The sequence below is a fragment of the Trichechus manatus genome, unplaced genomic scaffold (genome assembly GCF_000243295.1).
Source record: "Trichechus manatus latirostris isolate Lorelei unplaced genomic scaffold, TriManLat1.0 scaffold00041, whole genome shotgun sequence".
NCBI classification, from domain to species: Eukaryota; Metazoa; Chordata; class Mammalia; order Sirenia; family Trichechidae; genus Trichechus; species Trichechus manatus.
This window is the reverse complement of record NW_004443977.1, coordinates 16,071,683-16,091,330: the sequence shown is the minus strand read 5'-3', so window position 1 is coordinate 16,091,330 and position 19,648 is coordinate 16,071,683. Positions and strand designations below refer to the sequence as shown.

Sequence of the window (19,648 nt, the reverse complement as noted above, 5' to 3'; positions counted from 1 at the left end):
TTTTTTTTTTTTTTTTTTTTTTTGCTCCCTTCTTCAGTCTTTCCTATGGGTTCCAGACACTCCAGGCTAGACCAACTAAAATGGGATGTGTGGGTCCTAATCGGGCTACACAGGCTTAAGTACGCGTTCATTCGGAAGGCAAAGAATAGGCTTTTGTGCTTCTTGTTCTGAAATCATAGGTGGCATCCAGGAAACAGCAGCCTATGTTGACTCCAGCCTCGTTACTAAGGCTTTACATTGGGTAGGTCAAGTTGCAGATAGAGAATAACTTTACTGGCCACTTTCTTCTCATGCTTAACTACTAACGAAACTAATAAGAGAAATAGGCAGGCTAGATTGATAGATAGACAATTTCCTTTTTAAACTGAAGAAATTCTTTTAGCTATTTTAAGTAAATCAGATTCTCAGAGGAAAACAAAATAACTAAAAAAAAACAAAACAAAACAAAAAACACTACACTCTTTCTGTAGATACCTATCATACACTCCACAACCCTGTTCTCCAGCTCTTGCAATTTTCTCTCATTTTCTTTGCAGGTATTTTCTTCAGTTATGTTCAGATGTCTTTGGCCCTGAGTTCAGTAGGGATTTAGTGGCTCGGGGTGTTAAGACCAGCAACAGGTACTATGGTGGCTTCAATGTGAATGGAAGCAAAATCATCTTTTCCAATGGCTCCAATGATCCTTGGCACCGTTTGGGAATCACAAAGGATATCAGTGAAGATTTGCCTGCTGTCTTCATTAAAGGTAACACAGTTCTGAATAGTCAAAGACCCACAAATAGGATGAAATCTATCCACGCGTTATAATAAATTAAGGAGGCAATGAAGGTTCAGTGGTTGAAATCCAGCCTTCCATGAGGGAGACCTGGATGGATTCCCAGCCAATACACCTCAACTGCAACCACCACCCGTCTGTGAGTGGAGCCTTGAGTGTGTCCATGATACTAACCACGTTTCAGTGGAGCTCCAAACTCAACTAAGACAAACTACGTACAAAGGTGTGGTGGTCTTTTTCCAGAAATCAGCCAATGAAAACCCTATGGATCACAAAGGTTCAATCTGGAAGCAATCATGGCGGGACCCCACCAGGCATTATTTATTTCTATTGTGCATGAGGTCAGCATCAGTTGGGGGATGACTTGACAGCAGCTAACAACAGTAACATTTATAAATTTCTTTTGATACAGTTATCGACAAGAAACACAAAATACTTCTAAACAGATGATAGGTAGTCCATTTAGCCTTCACTATTATATCATCATCATGCTGACATCTAAAAAGAGAACCTTAAAAAATTACTAATCAGCACAGAAAAGAAAGGTACATATAAAATGAACCATTTCTCTACTGTTGTAGTCATTGGTTTTCCGGGTTTTTTTTAATAAGAAGTTTATATGGTTGCAGATAATCAAGTGAGATGAGGTCATTTTCTTCTGTGAATGTAATTACTCATTAAAAGAGTTATTTTATCTAAGAGCTTTGAACACTAGATAAATGGGTGTGCAACAGCACAATAGCTTAGTTCATAGAATACTAACCTTACTTGGAGTACAAAATCTCTCCATATAATCCCTTTTACATGCAATGGTTACTAAAATTAGTTGAAAAATAATCTCAATTATCTGTTTTTAATATTGGATAAAATGTATATTCCTGCTTTAAAATAAAAAGTGACTCTTTATTATGCTAATGGGATATTAACAACAGCCATGGCCATAGTTTCCAGCTCAAAGCCCCTGGAAAATTTTACTCTTAGTCAATGGAAAGTCAATCTCTTAAATATGCAACTCTTAATATTTAAAAAAGCTATCTTAAAGAATGAAAAAAGGCCTCAAGGAGTAGCATTCTTAACAATGGAAATGTAGCAAATGTGTTGAATGCAGAGAGAGATTCAAATGATAACTATGGTTGATTCCTAGATGTTTAGCCATTTCATCATTGGTGGGTAGTAGGTTCTTTTATAGGGAAAAGTATATTTGCTTAAAATAATGTTCTCTTTAATATTTCCTCTATGGTTTATAATAATGATATGTTGAGCAAAAACTTTCTGTTTTCTTCCCAGATATTCTTTCTTCTGTAATATTATTTTTATATTACATCCACAAGCTGCCTTTTGTTAAATTATTTTTGTAATATTTCAGACTTTCAAAAGTTTGCAGTTATTGATAACTTCTATATAGAGTAATCCCACCACTCATTGTCAGTTTGTTGTACTATGGTGGCTTGCAAGTTGCTATGATAGTGGAAACTATGCCACCAGTATTAAATAGTAGTAGAGTTACCGATGGTGAAGAGATTAAAGCAGAGCTTCAGACTAAGACAGGCTAGGAAAAAAAATCTAGGGATCTACTTCCATAAATTAACCATTAATAACCTTACGGATCATACCAGAACATTTTCTCACTTGCTTAGTTTTGATACACCATTAGGAGATATTAATTGCTGGAGGACAACATCATGTTTGGTGAAGTAGAGGGCCAATGAGGGAATACAAGATGGATTAGTTTAGATGGATTGGCACAATAGTCACAAAAATGGAAATAAACATGCTGGTGATTTAGAGAATGTTGGAGAATCAGGGAATGTTTCACTCTGTTGAACGTAAGGTTACCATGAGTCAAAGTTGACTTGACAGCCACTAACAGCAACAACAGATATAGAGTAATTCGTTCTAAACAAAATAAACGTCCATCTTTCCATCCCTGAAGGCAACAATATCTGTGCCATTATGCCCATATGGAGCAGGGGTTACCATAACTGGAAATAACATGCTCCCTGTACTAGACCAGTTAACCAGAACAAACTCTCTAGAAGTGAGAAGATAACCAAGACATGGTCTACATCTTTCAATTCTATTACAGTTATATTTGAGGTGCCTATTGATTTCTTCCGCCACATGTCAGTCTGTTTCTTGTGCTGTGGTGGCTTGCATGTTGCTGTGATACTGGATACTTTGCCAACAGTACTTCAAATGCCAGCAGGGTCACCCTTGGTGGACATTATTCAGCTGAGCTTCAAGACTAAGACTAGTAAGAAGGACCTAGCAGTCTACTTCCGAAAAATTTGGCCACTGAAATAACAGCAAAACTTTTTCTCATATACTGCCAGAAGATGAGCCCCTCAGGTTGGAAGGTAATGACAATACAACAGGGAGAGCTGTCTCCTCAAATTACAGTCAACCATAATAACATGGGTGGAGTCAAGCTTTTGGGATCTCCATTTGCTGATGTGGCAAGACTCAAAATGAGAAGAAACAGCTACAAACATCCATTAATAATCAGAACATGGAAGGTACAAAGTATGAATCTAGGAAAGTTGGAAGTCATCAAAAATTAAATGGAATGCAAAAACATCAATATCCTAGGCATTAATGGGCTGAAACGGACTGGTACTGGCCATTTGAATCACAGAATCATATGGTCTACTATGCCGGGAATGACAACTTGAAGAGCAATAGCATCACATTCGTCATCAAAAAGAGCATTTCAAGATCTGTTCTGAAGTACAACACTGTCAGTGATAGAATATGCATACGTCTACAAGGAAAACCAGTTAATATGACTAGTACTCAAATTTACACACCAACAACTAAGGCCAAAGAAGACACTGAAGATTTTTACTAACTTCTACAGTCTGAAATCGGTCAAATATGCAACCAAGAGGCATTGACAATTACTGGTGTTTGGACTGTGAAACTGGGAAACAAAGAAGGATCTGGAGTTGGAAAATATGGCCTTTGTGATAGAAATGACAAGATTGTGTGATAAAATTTTGCAATTTCTTCACTGCAAATGCTTGTCTTCAACAACATAAACAGCGACTATACACGCGGACCTCACCAGATGGAACACACAGGAGTCAAATCAACTACATCTGTGGAAAAAGACAATGGAAAAGCTCAATATCATCAGCTAGAACAAGGCCAGAGGCCTACTGTGGAAGAGACTATCAACTGCTCATACACAAGTTCAAGTTGAAGTTGAAGAAAATTAGAACAAGTCCACAAGAGCCAATGTGTGACCTTGAGTATATCCTACCTGAATTTAGAGACCATCTCAAGAATAGATTTGATTCGTTGAACACTAATGACCAAAGACCAGATGAGTGTGGAAGGACATCCTACATGAAGAAAGCAAGAGATCATTAAAAAGGAAAGAAAAAAAAAAGACCAAAATAGACGTCACAAGAGACTCTGAAAGTTGCCCTTGAACATATAGCAGCTAAAGGGAAAGGAGGAAATGATGAAGCAAAAGAGCTGAACAGAAGATTTCAAAGGGCAGCTCAAGAAGACAAAGTAAAGTATTATAATGAAATGTGCAAAGACCTAGAGATAGAAAACCAAAAGGGAAGAACACACTGGACATTTCACAAGCTGAAAGATCTGAAGAAAAGATTCAAGTCTTGAGGTGCAATATTAAAGGATTCCACAGGGCAAAATATTAAACAATGCAGGATACATCAAAAGAAGATGGAAGCAATACACAGAGTAACTGTACCAAAAAGAATTGGTCAACATTCAGTTATTTTAAGAGGTAGCATATCATCAAGGACCAATGGTACTGAAGGAAGAGTTCCAAGCTGCACTGAAAAGGCATTGGCCAAAAACAAGGCTCCAGGAATTGACAGAATACTAATTAAGATGCTTCAACAAATGGATGCAGTGACGGAAATGTTCACTGTTCTATGCCAAGAAATTTGCAAGACAGCTACTTGGGCAACCTACTGGAAGAGATCCATATTTGTATTGATTTCCAAGAAAGGTGATCCAACAGAATAAGGAAAATATCAAATAGTATCAGTAATATCACACACAAGTAAAATTTTGCTGAAGATGATTCAAAAGCATTTGCGGCAGTAGATCGACAGGGAATTGCCAGAAATTCAAGTCGGATTCAGGAGAGGAGGTGAAACAAGGGATATATTGCTGATGTCAGATGGATCATGGCTGAAAGCAGAGAATACCAAAAAGATGTTTACCTCTGTTTTATTGACTATGCAAAAGAATTAGACTGTGTGGATCATGACAAATTATAGATAACACTGTGAAGAGTGGGAATTCCAGAACACTTAAGTGTGTTCATGAAGAACCTGTACTTACAAGAAGAGGCAGTCGTTTGAACAGAACAGAGGGATACTGCATGGTTTGAAGTCAAGAAAGGTATGTGTCAGGGTTGTATCTTTTCACCATAGTTTTTCAGTCTGCATGCTGAGCAAATAATCCAAGAAACTGGACTATAAGAAGAAGAACTTGGCATCAGGATTGGGGGAAGACTCATTAACAACCTGTGTTACACAGATGACACAACCTTACTTGCTGAAAGTGAAGAAGATTTGAAGCACTTACTGATGAACATCAAAGATCAAATCCTTCAGTATGTATTACAACTCAACATAAAGAAAACAAAAATCCTCACAACTGGACCAATAAGCAACATTATGATAAAAAGAGAAAAGACTGAAATTGCCAAGGATTTCATTTTAATTAGATCCACAATCAACGCCCTCGGTAGCAGCAGTCAAGAAATCAAGAAGCACATTATATTGGACAAATCTGCTACAAATGATTTCTTTAAAGTGTTAAAAAGTAAAGTTGTCACTTTAAGGACTAAGGTGCCCCCTGACCCAAGCCATGGTGTTATCAATCGCCTCATATGCATGTGAAAGCTCCACAATGCATAAGGAAGACCAAAGAAGAACTAATGCCTTTAAATTATGATGTTGGCAAAGAGTATAGAATATACCATGGACTACCAGAAGAATGAATAAATCAGTCTTGGAACAAGTGCAGTAAGAATGCTCCTGAGAAGTGACGACATACTTTGGACATTTTTAAGGAGGGACCAGTCCCTAGAGAAGATATCATGCTTGATAGAGTAGAAGGTCAATGAAAAAGAGGAACACTCTCAACGAGATAGATTGACACAGTGGTTACAACAATGGGCTCAAGCATAACAACAGTTATGAAGATGGTGCAGGACGCTACAGTCTTTCCTTCTGTTGTACATAGGGTTGCTATGAGTGGGAACCAACTTGATGGCACCAAACAACAACAACATTAATTTGTTGATTTTGCATTATTATCTTAAAAGAATTCATTTAGTTCACACAACTTAAATAGAGGCAGTGCCATCTTCAACAGGGCAATAATTGGTTCCTGGGGGTGAAAAAGTCCACTTTTTACATATAAAACACAGATGGATATACAGTACATGCATTATATATACTGAGTACAGAAAGAGATATACAGTATATCTGGGCTATTAAAATTTTATGGGGAGGATTAAATAGGGATAAATGTCTAACATGGCTCCTTAAGGAGATAATAGTGAGAAAAAAAAAGGTTAAGAAACTCTGCTCTACTTTCATTGAAAGGGGTTGAATTAAGTATCTGTATTTGTACATCTTAGAAAGATAACCATAATTGCAAAGTTGTCAATAATGTTTTAGTACTTCAACTATTACTCTTATTGCTGTATTCTTTCTTTCGTCCCTATTCAGCTAGCTTAGCCTCTGCTGCCCAGCTGGGATAGAAGTCAAATTAGCTTATGTATTGTAAATTTATCCAATTATGAAACCTTAATTTTTTACTTAAATATCTGTAGCTTCATTTAAAACTAATTTTTAAATGAAAGATAATAATGCAAGTAATACTTAAGATAATTCTCATATTCTCCCTTCCTTTGCTATCTAGATGTTGATTATTCATTGAACAGGTATTTATTAGTCAACTGCTAAAAGGAGGGAAACTCTCAATGAAATGGGTCGACCCGATAGGTGCAAAAATGGATTTAAACACACCTGTAATCATGAAAATGGCTCAGAAGCAGGCAACATTACGTTCAGTTATATAGAAGGCCGCCATGAGTTGGAGCCAAATTAAGAGCAACTAACAACAAGTAACAACAACATGCACAGTGCACAGAAATTCAGTTTCAAAAACAAACAAAGAAAACTGAAAAATAATTTCCTCCCTGTCTTTGTGGGAAAGGAGAAATGATCATTAATTAAGGAATTAGTCATTTAATTAAAATTCTTATAATGATTACAAGATAGAAGAGTAAAGACTAGAATACATTATATGAGACAGCATGTATCGTAGGGAACCGGTCGTCTGGGAGATTAAAGAGAACTTATTTCATGAAAATAATTTCCAGTTGAGATCTAAATGGTATGAAGGCGTGGGGAGGGGAAGGGGAAGACAGAGGAAATAAAATGTGTAAGGCCTTTGAGCTTGGCTTTGTGGAAGAATCAAAAGCTAGTGGTTTGGCGGGAGAGAGAGAAACTAGGGGTAGAGAGATATGAAATGGTGCTCCTGGACAGGAGTCCATATAGTGTAGGGACTTGTGGCTGTTTTAAGGATTTGGGGAAATATCAAATGAGAAATGGAAGGTGATTTTAGAGTTTTAGGTAAGGGAGTGAATGAATGTGATGTGCATGTTGAGATACACTCCACTCGCACTGTAGAACATAAACTGCAGGAGAATGAGAGAGGACCTGCGACACTAGTCAGAACTATTGGCATGAGCCTAGTAGGGTGGTTACAGTAGAGATGAAACATTTAGAAATTCAGAAATTGGTGACTGACTGGGACCTGGAATACTAATAACAATTTAGATGAGCCTAGTAAGGTAGTTACCAAAACAAAAAACCAAACCCATTGCCATCCAGTCTATGCTGACTCATACCAACCATATAGGACAGAGTAGAACTCCCCCATTAGGTTACCAAGGAGTGGCTAGTGGACTCAAACTGCCAATCTTTTGCTTAGCAGCCAAACGCTTAACCACTAGGTCACCAAGATTACAGTAGAGATGAAATGATATTCAGAAATTGGTGACTGACAGGATATAGGAGGAGAGGAAAGAATGAGTACAAAATGAGAGGCTCAGGTTCATACTTATCTATCTGGGTAGAGGATGGAACCATTCCCTGAGATGGCATACACTGGGCAAGAAAAAGATTTAGGGAGGCCAGGACTCAGGGTGTAGTTGAGAGAAGGACATAGAGAAAGATTACGAAACTAATTCTGAACACATTGAGTTTGAGGTGCTTATAAGATTTTTAAGTGGTAAAGTTGAGCAGGCAACTGAATATACCAGTTGTCTAGATTTAGAAGAGAGCTCTGATCTATGACAAAATTTGAGGCATTTAGTTGGGCTACTGACATTTCCTGGAAGCACCACTGACCTTTTAAATCTTAAAGCTCCTTGCCCTGCAGATGTGAAATTCAAATTTACTTAAATCGTAACTGGCCTAGCTTTCAGCATCATACTAACACACAAGCCACCACGGTCCACCAAACTGACAGATGGTTTGAGGATACATGAGATAGCCATGGAAAATAATATTCGGGAAGAAGACAGTGGGGCCTAGGACTGAACTTTTTGTTATACCAACATTAAAAGTCGAGCAAAACAAACTGAAGGAGGCAGAGAGGTTGTTGGAAAGCCAAGAGTGTTGTGTCAAGAGGGAAAAGAATAGTTCAAGATCTTGGGATTCATTTGACTGGAATGTTACCGAGACTTCAAGTAGTATGAGTGGAAAAAGAGCCATTGTCTTTAGTGACCTGGGCTGCTCTCATTGAGCATTATTCCAGATGATTCAGTAGAAGTAAAGAGAAGTACACCAAGATTGAGGAGGTGAAGAAACTGACACAGAAAGCATAGACACTTCAACTGTGATGGGTAGAAGAGAAAAAGAACAGCTTCTGCAGAAGGGAATAGGGTTAAGGAGGAAGACCCCACTGTAGAGCAAAAGCAGGAAGGGAAAGGGTGCATCATGCGCATGGAGGACTGGCTTTCACATATTATCTGCTACAACAGAAGCAAAGAAGTTACGGATGAGGTAAAACACAGTTTATAGACTTGGTGGCATGAATTGAAGAAGTTCCTTGGTTGTAAATACCATTCTTACAAATATCCGACCCAAATCAAGAGCACTCTCAAATTCCTGTTACTTATCCTTTAAACTTCTATTTTCTCCAGGAACAATTCCAAAGGCAACTAACCAGAAACCCTCATCTACTCGCACTCCAGCTAACCCAACACGTTCTCACTCTCATTGTATGTGTGCATGCACCTATGTGATAGTGTATGTGATAAAGTAACCAAATTATTGCCTGAAGGCCTATCTTATAAGAAGGAGTAAAAGGTCATTCTGGTTTTCTAATGAAAACAGAAGGTACTATTACTATGGTATCATCCAAAGATGAGGTCCTAACATAAATTCTTGGAGGGGAAGGATAGTGCTTTATCCAAAGCTCATAATGGTTTTGCTCCTTTTGGCTCAGTGACTACAAATTCAGTGCCAATCTCAAGCCCCTTCTTGTTCTTGCAAAGAGTAGACAGCATAAATGTGACCTCGACAGGGACAAAATTGAAACTTCGTTCTTTCATTTTTCTTGCCTCTGCAGAGTTGTCAAGGATTTGATCACCTCTTAATGGGCAACTGCTATTCCTTTAGGGATTAATATAATTGAAATGTCAAAGGACGGGGTAGGGGAATTTTTTCAAAACTTTAACACAAAAGAGATGAAATATGACTTAATGAGTTCTTTAAAGGGTCAGTGGAGCTTCCAGGAAATGTCAGGGTTTAGAGGATTTTCTAGTTTTCTGGTCTTTCTCGAGAAGGAATTCGTGCCCTTTTCCCACCAAGACAGATCAGATAATATTCATTTTGAGTCACAATCCCATGGACACACACAGGTCAGTGATGCTTACTATAGCTGTGACATGGACACATGCAAGTCCTACACCCTTGCTTTGACTGCCATTTCTCTCATATTCAAAAGCAAGTGATGTATATTGCCATAATAGAAACTGTAAAGTGGGCTCTAAAGTATATGTTATGTATTACACACTATATGTTATTCACAAACCTTGTTATTGTTCTTAGTTGCCATCAAGTAGGCTCCAACTCATGGCGACCCCACGTACCATAGAACAAAATGCTTCTGGGCACTGCATCATCATGTTCACTGGCATGCTTGAGCCCGTTGTTGCCTTCCAACCTAGAGGGCTCATTTTCCAGCACTACATCAGAAAATATTCTGTTCTGATCCATCGGGTTTTCATTAGCTACTTTCCACAAGCAGATCACCAGGCTTTTTTTCCCAGTCTTAGTCCGGAAGCTCCACTGAAACCTGCCCACCATCAGTGACCTTGATTGTATTTGAAATATCGGTGGCATAGCTTCCAGCATCATAGCAGTACCCAAGCTAACACAGTATGACCATCTGACAGACAGGTAGTTGATTCACAAACTATATGGCCATATTATTCAATAAGATGGTAAGAGCCTAACAGATAGCAATTGCTCACTGAATGATAGCTCTGAGGAAGAAGAATCAAATAACTTGGGATAGCCATCCATAGGGGAACAAGAACACTCTACAATTTTTCTTAGGCACCAAAAAAAAAAAAAAAAAAAACATTGCCGTGGAGTCGGTTCCAAATCATAGCAACCCTATAGGATGGAGTAGAACTGCCCCATAGAGTTTCAAGGATCGCACGGTGGATTCAAACTGCTGACATTCTGGTTAGCAGCCGTAGCACTTAACCACTATGCCACCAGTTTCTTAGGCATAGAACCTCCAAAATTTCATATGGCAGCCGAATGTGTTAACCATTTGCGCCACCAAAGGGCTCATACAGAGATTAAGTCAACTGACCTGTGACTGACAGTGTTATAAATAGTAAGACCAGAACTCAAAGCCAAGAAGTTTCACTGGAAGACGTGATCCTTAACAGTTGTGCCATATGCCTCCCAAGAAGTTTTTTGGAAACACGAGATCTTATGCTTTCAAATAGACCTTGAAATCCTGAGAAAACCATTGGCTATCTTTCTTTTTCATGAGATTTAGGAAGACGTGGTTAAATTCATGTAATTAAAAATATTTATGGAGGGTCTACTTGTGTCAGATGCTGTGCTTAGCACTAGGGTGTAAGGTTGCACATAGTCCCTGCCCCCCAGGAGCTACTAGTCATACATGTGAGACAGACATTGATCAAATAACTGTATAGAGAGCTTTCCTGAGTCAGAAATGTCTAAACGGAATTGAGGAATACACGAAATTTAGGATTTACCCTCTAGGAAACAAATTGCTTGATAGCTAGAACTGGATCTTATTCATCTTTGAATCCATGGTGCCTAGTACTCAGTTGATGTTTAGAGACTGTGTGCTGAATGAAAAGTGTGACTCACTCCATTATAAAAATGAAGTTTAAGAGAACTTGGCAAGGAGATCAAATTCTTACCTTCAAGTTGTTCATATTGGCTGAAGAAAAATCCACGTATCTCTAGCTAAAGAAGAATTCAAGCCTCGAGCCAAATTTTTTAGATAAATATGCCTTTTCTACTTCACCTCTATTTCCATATCTCTTTCTTATCCCATTTTTAACTGGTCTTGCATTCAGTTAGCTTTTTGAGCTCCTTGAAAATACAGTTTTATGGCTCATTATATTATATAATAATAAAATCAAATTGACATAATAACCTACTTTTTCTGTGACGAATTTCATTACATATTTTTGAATACTCATAATTTCAGTACATGTCAGAACTATTATTTTACACTTTGGGATGTTCAAATTTGGCCATTGGCCAAAATTAAATGCAGTAAGGCAGTGGGGCCAATTAAGTGATTGAGAATCTTAATAATTTTTATTTAGTGGGCAGGATGAATAAAGGGGGGCTAAGAGTTGTCATAGTACAAAAGCAGTAGTTACTCAGGTCAGTAGGGAGAGTGGATATTTTGTTACTTTTGTGGTTGCATATTAATAACCAGTTCCAACTCTGACTCATGGCAATCACGTGTTTCAGAGCAGAATTGTGCACCATAGGGTTTTGAACAGCTGTGATCTTCTGGAAGTGGATCGCCAGGCCTTTCTGCCAAGGTGTCTCTGGGTGGATTCTAAACACCAACCTTCCAGTTAGTAGCCAAGCACTTAATGGACTGCACCACCCAGAGACTCCTTGTGTTTGCAAAGTGTCCTTGTTTTTGTCTATGTTCAGACATGATTACACAGTGGTCTTATTCGTATCTGGTCTCATCACAGTCCTGGCATGACCTGATCTGATGTTGAAATTCTTTGAAATTGCTTAAGTTTATAGGGAACACTGTGGTTTGTTGCCATCTGTCAGTTGTCAGGTCCTTTGCGTCTTTTTCAGACAGAACTCTTCTTACTCTTCTACTCTCCTAACCTGAGAGGGAGCCATCTTTGTTAGTTCCTTCATCTTTCCAGGGTTTCTTTTTTGCAAATACAATTAAGTATATTCTTATTTCTCTTGTGGCAAAAAAAAAAAAAAGGTAGCCTATTATATACACTTTTCTACCCCTTGCTTGTTTCACTTTTCAATATGCACTGAAGATCTTTCCATCTAAGTACATTGAAGTCTTTCTCATTCTTGTTAATGGGTGAATAGTACTCCCTTGTCTAGATATGCCATGGTGATTACATAATTTTAGCTTCTTAACAGAAATAAGGAGCTGTGGTGGTGCAATTGTTAAGCACTCAGCTACTATCTGAAATGTTGGCAGTGCCTCAGAAGAATGACCTAGTGATGTATTTTCAAAAGATCACAGCCACTGAAAACCCTTAGCAGCACAGTTCTACTCTGAAACATATGGGGTCACTATTAGATGGAGTCAAATCTACAGCCATTGTTTTACTTCATTTTGTTTTGATTTTTAGTTTGGATGTACGCTTAATTGTAAATCCTGAGTTCACATTTGAGAGCATTTGTTACACAAACCTGAGCATTACAGGCAGTGTGGTGAACTGGGTTTAATCCTTGATCCACCTACAATTTTCTTGACAAATCACTTAACTCTTTCAAGCTCACTTTCCACATTTGTAAAATTAAGAATTTGGCAAATATTTAAGTCCCCATCAAATTTCATTCCTTTTGATTGTTTCTCATGTTATATATTTATCAACCTACTTTCTGTGAGGGAAAAAAAGCTCTGATTTGTAGCATCTATGGATTTCCATGGTGTAAATACTGCAGTTGTGGCCAATTTCAGATCACAGTTTAATATTCAGCTTGAAAATTTTCTGAAAATTAAATAATCGGCACTTGGAGCTGGTACAGTGTGACTCCAGTAGATCTCCGGGGAAACTTCCTAAAATGAGGCTCACTGAGATTCACACATTGTAACCTCCCCATTGGGAACTTAAGTTATATCACACTTGAGTTGAACAAAAAGGAAACTAAAACATTATTCTCTAAATCTACTACCTTAATCATTCCCTGAAACATCCACTAGTTTGTAGCACAGAAGGATTGTTTAGACGTCAACAGTAACTCATTTTAATAAATATCATGTGTTTACCAAATCTTAACGTACAAAGAAGCTTACTTCTTTGATCAAATCCCATTATTAGCAAACTAATTCTCATTCTTAATGATGGCTACACATTTTATTCACCAGCTTTTGGAAATTACTGATACCCAGCCTCATCCCAGACTAATTAAATCAGAACCTCTGAAGGATGGGGCTCAGAAAATGGTTTGTTTGCACAGGGGTCCAGGTGATTCTAATATGCAGCCGGGGATTAAGGACTTCTGGTCTTTGGCTATTTGGTATGTAGGTATTCTGACATTTCTGTTTCTCTTTTTAGGTGAAGGACACTGTGCAGATGTGTTAGAGCAAAATGATACTGATTCAGCTGAACTAATTCAGGCACGAGAAAAAATATTCCAGATCCTACAAAAATGGCTAAAGCAATAGATCTCTCATGAAAGATAAGTGCAACAGAACCCCAAATTTGGCAGTGTTAGCTATCTTTGTAATACTGAATTTCTTAACTTCAAATGTCTGATATACTAATATCTATAGAATTTACTTGAGGCAAAATATTTCCCGTTTTTGTTTTCTTTTTTTTTATGAAGCCTATCCCATTGAGATAGGATAGCACATTGACAATAAACTCTTACTTGTCCTCATTTGAAACAAAAATCTCCTTTTTTTCTTTTTTCTTTTTCCTTCAACTGCTCAGTACTAAAACTAAATCTGTGCTTGAAAGGGGTAAAATATAACCTGGTACTTAAACCCATTGCTGTCACTTCTGACTCTTAGTGACCACATAGGACAGAATACAACTGCCTGATAGGGTTTCCAAGGCTATAGACTTTAGGGAAGTAGACATCTTTCTCCCTTGGAGCACCTGGGGGTTTCCAAAGACCAACCGTTTGGTTAGCAGCCCTTCTTGGTACTTACTACCTCCTCCCAAATTTGTAGAGGAATTCAGGAAGTGTCAGTGATCTATTTTCTTATGTATATGTGTTAAAATTTATCTTATAATTCATATTTAGAATCAAATTACATTAGATATCTAGAAAATCTCTTAGCACATAGTAAGTTCTTAAAACACATAAAGTGAAAAAATGAATAAAATAGTTAAATTTAGTCTTTTTATATTGAACTGTTTTTGATTTATTTTTAATTTGCTTAATGATACAGACCTGGCTTATTTCTAGAAAAGTTTACTCCTAAATACATATTTATAAAAGTCTCTCATTACAGGGCAATCCAATGGAGTACATGCAACATTATTATACAACTTCCAAATCATGGAAATGATTTGGCTTATATTTATCTCAAAGTTTGGAGCAATATGAGTTTCATGCATTCTTGCTCTCTTCTTTTAGGGCTTGAGCTTTCAGGATTAACTCCACAAAGACTGAGCTAAATATAGATGCCATTGGTATGAAAGTTGCCCAGTCCTGCACCATCCCAGTGATTGTTTGTGGATTGGACCATTGTGATCCATAGAGTTTACATTGTTTGATTTTCAGTAAAATACAAGGCCTCTTTCCTTGTCCATCTTAGTCTGGAAGTTCTGCTGAAACCTGTTGGGCATTATAGCAACACGCAAGCCTCCACTGACAGACAGGTGGTGGCTGCCCATGAGGTGCATTGGGTGGAAATCGAACCCGCGTCTCCCACATGGAAGACAAGAATTCTACCTCTCAATGGTTTACTTAGCACTTAGTTTCCTAGGGCTGCTGCGATCACAAATTACCACAAACTGGATAGCTTAAAACAACAGAAATGTATTCTCTCTCAGTTCTGGAGGCAGAAGTCTGAAATCAAGGTGCCAGCAGGGCCTCACTCCCTCTGAAAGCTCTAGGGAGAATCCTTGCTTGCCTCTTCCAGCTTCTGCTGGCTGCAGGCTTCCTTGGCTTGTGGCAGCACCACTGCAATCCTGGCCTCTGTCTTCACATGGCTTCTCCCCTGTGTCTCTGTGTGAGGCTCAAATCTCCCTCACCTTTCTCTTATAAGGACACCAGTTATTGGATTTCAGGCCCACCCTAAATCTGGGATGATCTTATCCCAAGATTTTTTATCCTAATAGAGATCTGCAGAGGCTCTCTTTCCAAATAAGGTCTCATTTAAGGTACCACGGGTTAGGCCTTGGACATATCTTTTTTGGGAAGACACAATTCAACCCATTACAGTAGTCAAACTGATCCAAGATTCAATGCAAACTAAAGTGACAGAGGCTAGTAAGTGGTACATAAGCCCTAGTGGCGTGGTGCTAAAGCGCTTGGCTGCTAACTGAAAGTTCGACTGTTGGAACTCACCAGCCACTGTGTAGGAGAAAGATGTGGCAGTGTGCATCTATAAAGATTTACGGCCTTAGAAACTCAATAGTGGCAGTTCTACTCTGTCCTATAGGATCCCTATTAATTGTAATCGACTCTACGACAACTGGCCTGGTTTGGTTTTGTTTTTTGGTTTGGTTTAAGTGGCAGAAGGAGCCTAGTGGCACAGTGGGAAAGCGCTCAGCTGCTAATCAAACTGTTGGTGGTTCGAACCCACTAACTGCACCATGAGAGTAAGATGTGGCACTCTGCTTTCATAAAGATTTGCAGCCTTGGAAACCCAATGACACAGCTCTACTCTATCTTGTAGGGTTTCTATAGAGTCACTGTGAGTCTGAATTGACTCGACGGCAATGGGTTTGGTTTAGGTTTTATTTAGTGAGTGTCAGAAAGCTTCAAAACAAGCCATAAAGAGAAATTTGAATCCCTAGGACTTGAGGCCACATTATTAAACCTTAGATGCATGCACATGTCCCATCCTGATGCCTTACTGCCTCACACAGTGGTCCATATTTCTATAATTTTCCCTTTTGTGTATGTATTCTTTTGTGTTAATATGAGTAACATAGTTAATTTAATTCATTTTAAAAGTATGCCATGGGAAAGACATTTTGCATTCTGAAGTTCAATTTTTATTTCCTTGAGGGAGACGTTTTTGTTTTGAAGAAGTAGAATATATTAATTCCATTTTAAGAAAGAATATCACTAAAAAAAGTTTGCTATATAAAACCTTGCTTTACAGTTCACTTCCATATCTGTCCACAGATAGAAAGGTTTCTGTGTTCTCCTTCCAAACTCTTTCTATAGATTAGCAAAATGTTGACAGTAGAAAGGAGGGAATATGTATTGTTTCTGGTGAAGCAATTTCATGTTTGTTTTTAAATTACTTTCATATGATTTCCATAGAATAGATGAGTTAGAAATATTTTTGCCAATTCTAGTGTCCAACCTTACTAAGTAATAGCCACATACTTGGGCTAAATCTTATTTTTCCAGGATGTAAGTAATTCTCATTGTGGTTTCTATTGTGACATGTTTCCCTTCTTAATCTGGCTCTACATTTTATCTTCAAAGAATGAGCCATTCCTCTACCTATTAAAGACAGAAAATTATTTGAATAATTATTTCATTTCTTTTATTCAGAGCTAGAAATTTTTATCCTCAAACTCCCAAAATAATTTTCCTCTCCCCAAAGTCAACATTGTTATAAGTTATACATAAGGCTTGTAGTTTTTTCTAAAAGTTTGTGTAGTTAATTTAGGATTTAGAAATCTATTCAATACTGATTTCTAGGAATATTAACATATAGCTAAGGTGTAACATATTCTTACAGCTGCAAGTAAAGACAAAGGAAACATGCTGAAGCTCTTTAATGAAAACTAAGATATTTCTGAATTTTTGCAAAAACACTTCCTCCCCAGTTTAATCTCAGAAGATGTATATAAAATCATGTTCAAGAGATATCATTTCAATTGCTGACATTCAGACTTCAAATGTTATCATGCTTTCCTTGAGGACATTATTGCAAAGATTTAAGTTGCATAATTAAGACCAAGGATTTCTCTGTCTCTCTACAGTATTCTGGAAATGATTTAAGTCAACAAACATTTACAGTTTCTGGTGCCTGACCCAGCACCTAATCCTTTTGCACTTTGGTTTTCATTACAAATTACATATTTTACTTTCATTACAAAATATTTTATAAATTCTGTGTTTAAATAAATTTCCTCCGCATCTTTTTCTTTTCTGCTCTCCCCAACTCTAGTCTAAAATATCATTGCAAGTGTTCCTACTGTGTGCTTTCTGTTTATCAATATTCTTCTCCAGTAAGATTTTTTCCAGTAGATAATCATACAGTGGCTGACTAAAGATATTTTTACAAATAATTTACAGTGGTATTTGACTATGGTGTGGATTGGAGTCCAATAACAGGATTTGTCATTTTTTTCTAACATAGTCTTCCTTGAACGTGCCCTCAGGTTGGATTTTGATGTTTGAAAAATGGAAAATTATCAGGGTCTAGGGATGATGAGGAAACCTTGGTGGTGTAGTGGTTAAGTGCTACAACTGCTAACCAAAAGGTCAGCAGTTCGATTCCACCAGATGCTCCACAGGAGAAAGGTGTGGCAATCTGCTTCCATAAGTAAAGATTACAGCCTTGGAAACTATATGCTCCAGTTCTATTCTATCCCATAGGATTGCTATGTGTTGGAATTCATTTACAGCAATGGGTTTGCTTGGGTTTAGGGAGGATAAGGAAGGAGGCTTGATGGCTCAATGGATAAATGCTCGGCTGCTAACCAAAATGTTGGCAGTTCAAGCCCACCAGTGCCTATTCGAGAGAAAAGACCCGGTGATCTGCTCCCATAAAGATTACAGCCCAGAAAACCTCACAGGGCACTTCCATTCTGTTACATTGCATAGTTATGAGTCAAAAATCGACTCCATGAACTCTTACGCACTGCTGGTGGGAATGTATAATGATACAACCATTTTGGAAAAAGATATGGCGCTTCCTTAGAAAGCGAGAAATAGAAATACCATATGATCCAGCAATCCCACTCTTGGCAATATATCCTAGAGAAACTAGAGCTGTCACACAAATAGACATGCACACCTATGTTCATTGCAGCATTGTTCACAAAAGCAAAAAGATGGAAACAATCTAGATGCCCATCAACAGATGAATGGATAAACAAACTATGATACATACACACAATGGAGTATCATGCAATGTTAAAGAACAATGATGAATCTGTGAAGCATCTCATAACATGGATGGAACTGGAGGACATTATGCTGAGTGAAATAAGTCAGTCACAAAAGGACAAATATTGTATGATAAGTCTACTGTAAAAACTCATTAGAAGGTTTAGACTCAAAAAGGAACAATCTTTGTTGGTTACGAGGGATGGGAGGGGTGGGAGGAGAACTAAATAGACAATAGATCAGTGGTAACTTTCGTGAAGGGTAAGACGGTACACAATACTGGGGAAGCCAGCACAACTTATACAAGAAAAGGTCATGGAAGCTTCATAGACACATCCAAAGTCCCCGAGGGACTGAAATGCTGGGCGAAGGGTTGTGGGGACCATGGTCTCAGGGAATATCTAGCTCAATTTGCATAACACGGTTTATAAAGACAATGTTCTACATTTTACCTTGGTTGAGTAGCATCTGGGTATTTTTAAAGCCTGTGAGCAGCCATCTAAGAAACTCCACTGGTCTCACCCCTTTGAGAACAAGAGAGAATGAATAGAACAGGATACAAGGAAAAGATTAGTCCAAAGGACTAATGAACCACTGCTTCCACAACCTGCACCAGACTGAGTCCAGTACAGCTAGATGGTACCCGGCTACCACCACCAACTTCTCTGACCGGAATCACAACAGAGGGTCCTGGACAGAGCTGCAGAAGGATGCAGAACAAAATTCTAACTCACAAAAGAAGATCAGACTTACTGGCCTGATAGAGACTAGAGAAACCACAAGAGTATGGATCCCCGGACACCCTTCTAGTTCAGTGGTGAAGTCACTCCCAAGGTTAACCATTCATTCGGGGATTGGACAGCCCCATAAAAGAAAACTAATGAAGCATAGCAGTCCAGTGACAAAGACTAGAAGGCAGGAGGGGACGGCAAAACTCGTGACAGGGAACCCATGGTTGAGAAGGGACAGTGATGACATGCCGTAGGGTTGTTAACTATTGTCACAGGATAATATGTGTAGTAACTGTTAAATTAAAAGCTATTTGTTCTGTAAACCTTCATCTAAAGTACAAAAAAAAAAGAAAAAAAAAATCGAGTCCATGGCAGACAACAACAACAACAGGGGAGATGAGGGGCAGGAGGAGGACAAAGTGACAAAAGTTATTGGAGACTCCCTTCCCGGTTATACTTAGTGAGTTATAGGTTCAATATAGGTTCAATCCTATGTTTCCCCACACCTACTGTCTTCAGATAACTTTAGCAACTGAGGCTTGAAGATATGATATTATTTCACACCCTTTTATTTACACATTCTTACTCTTATCTTTTCT

The 19,648-nt window shown here is 38.1% G+C and overlaps 1 protein-coding gene across 1 annotated transcript in view; it reads left to right on the top strand.

The window, feature by feature from the left end:
• Positions 1 to 807, top strand: part of LOC105756269 (thymus-specific serine protease-like) — a 33,282-nt gene extending 32,475 nt beyond the window's left edge. Inside the window, exon 8 of the mRNA XM_023731202.1 lies at positions 537 to 807. Within this exon, the coding sequence (XP_023586970.1) occupies positions 537 to 807 (271 nt within the window). The remainder of the gene's footprint in view (positions 1 to 536) is intronic.
• Positions 808 to 19,648: the final 18,841 nt, after the last annotated feature.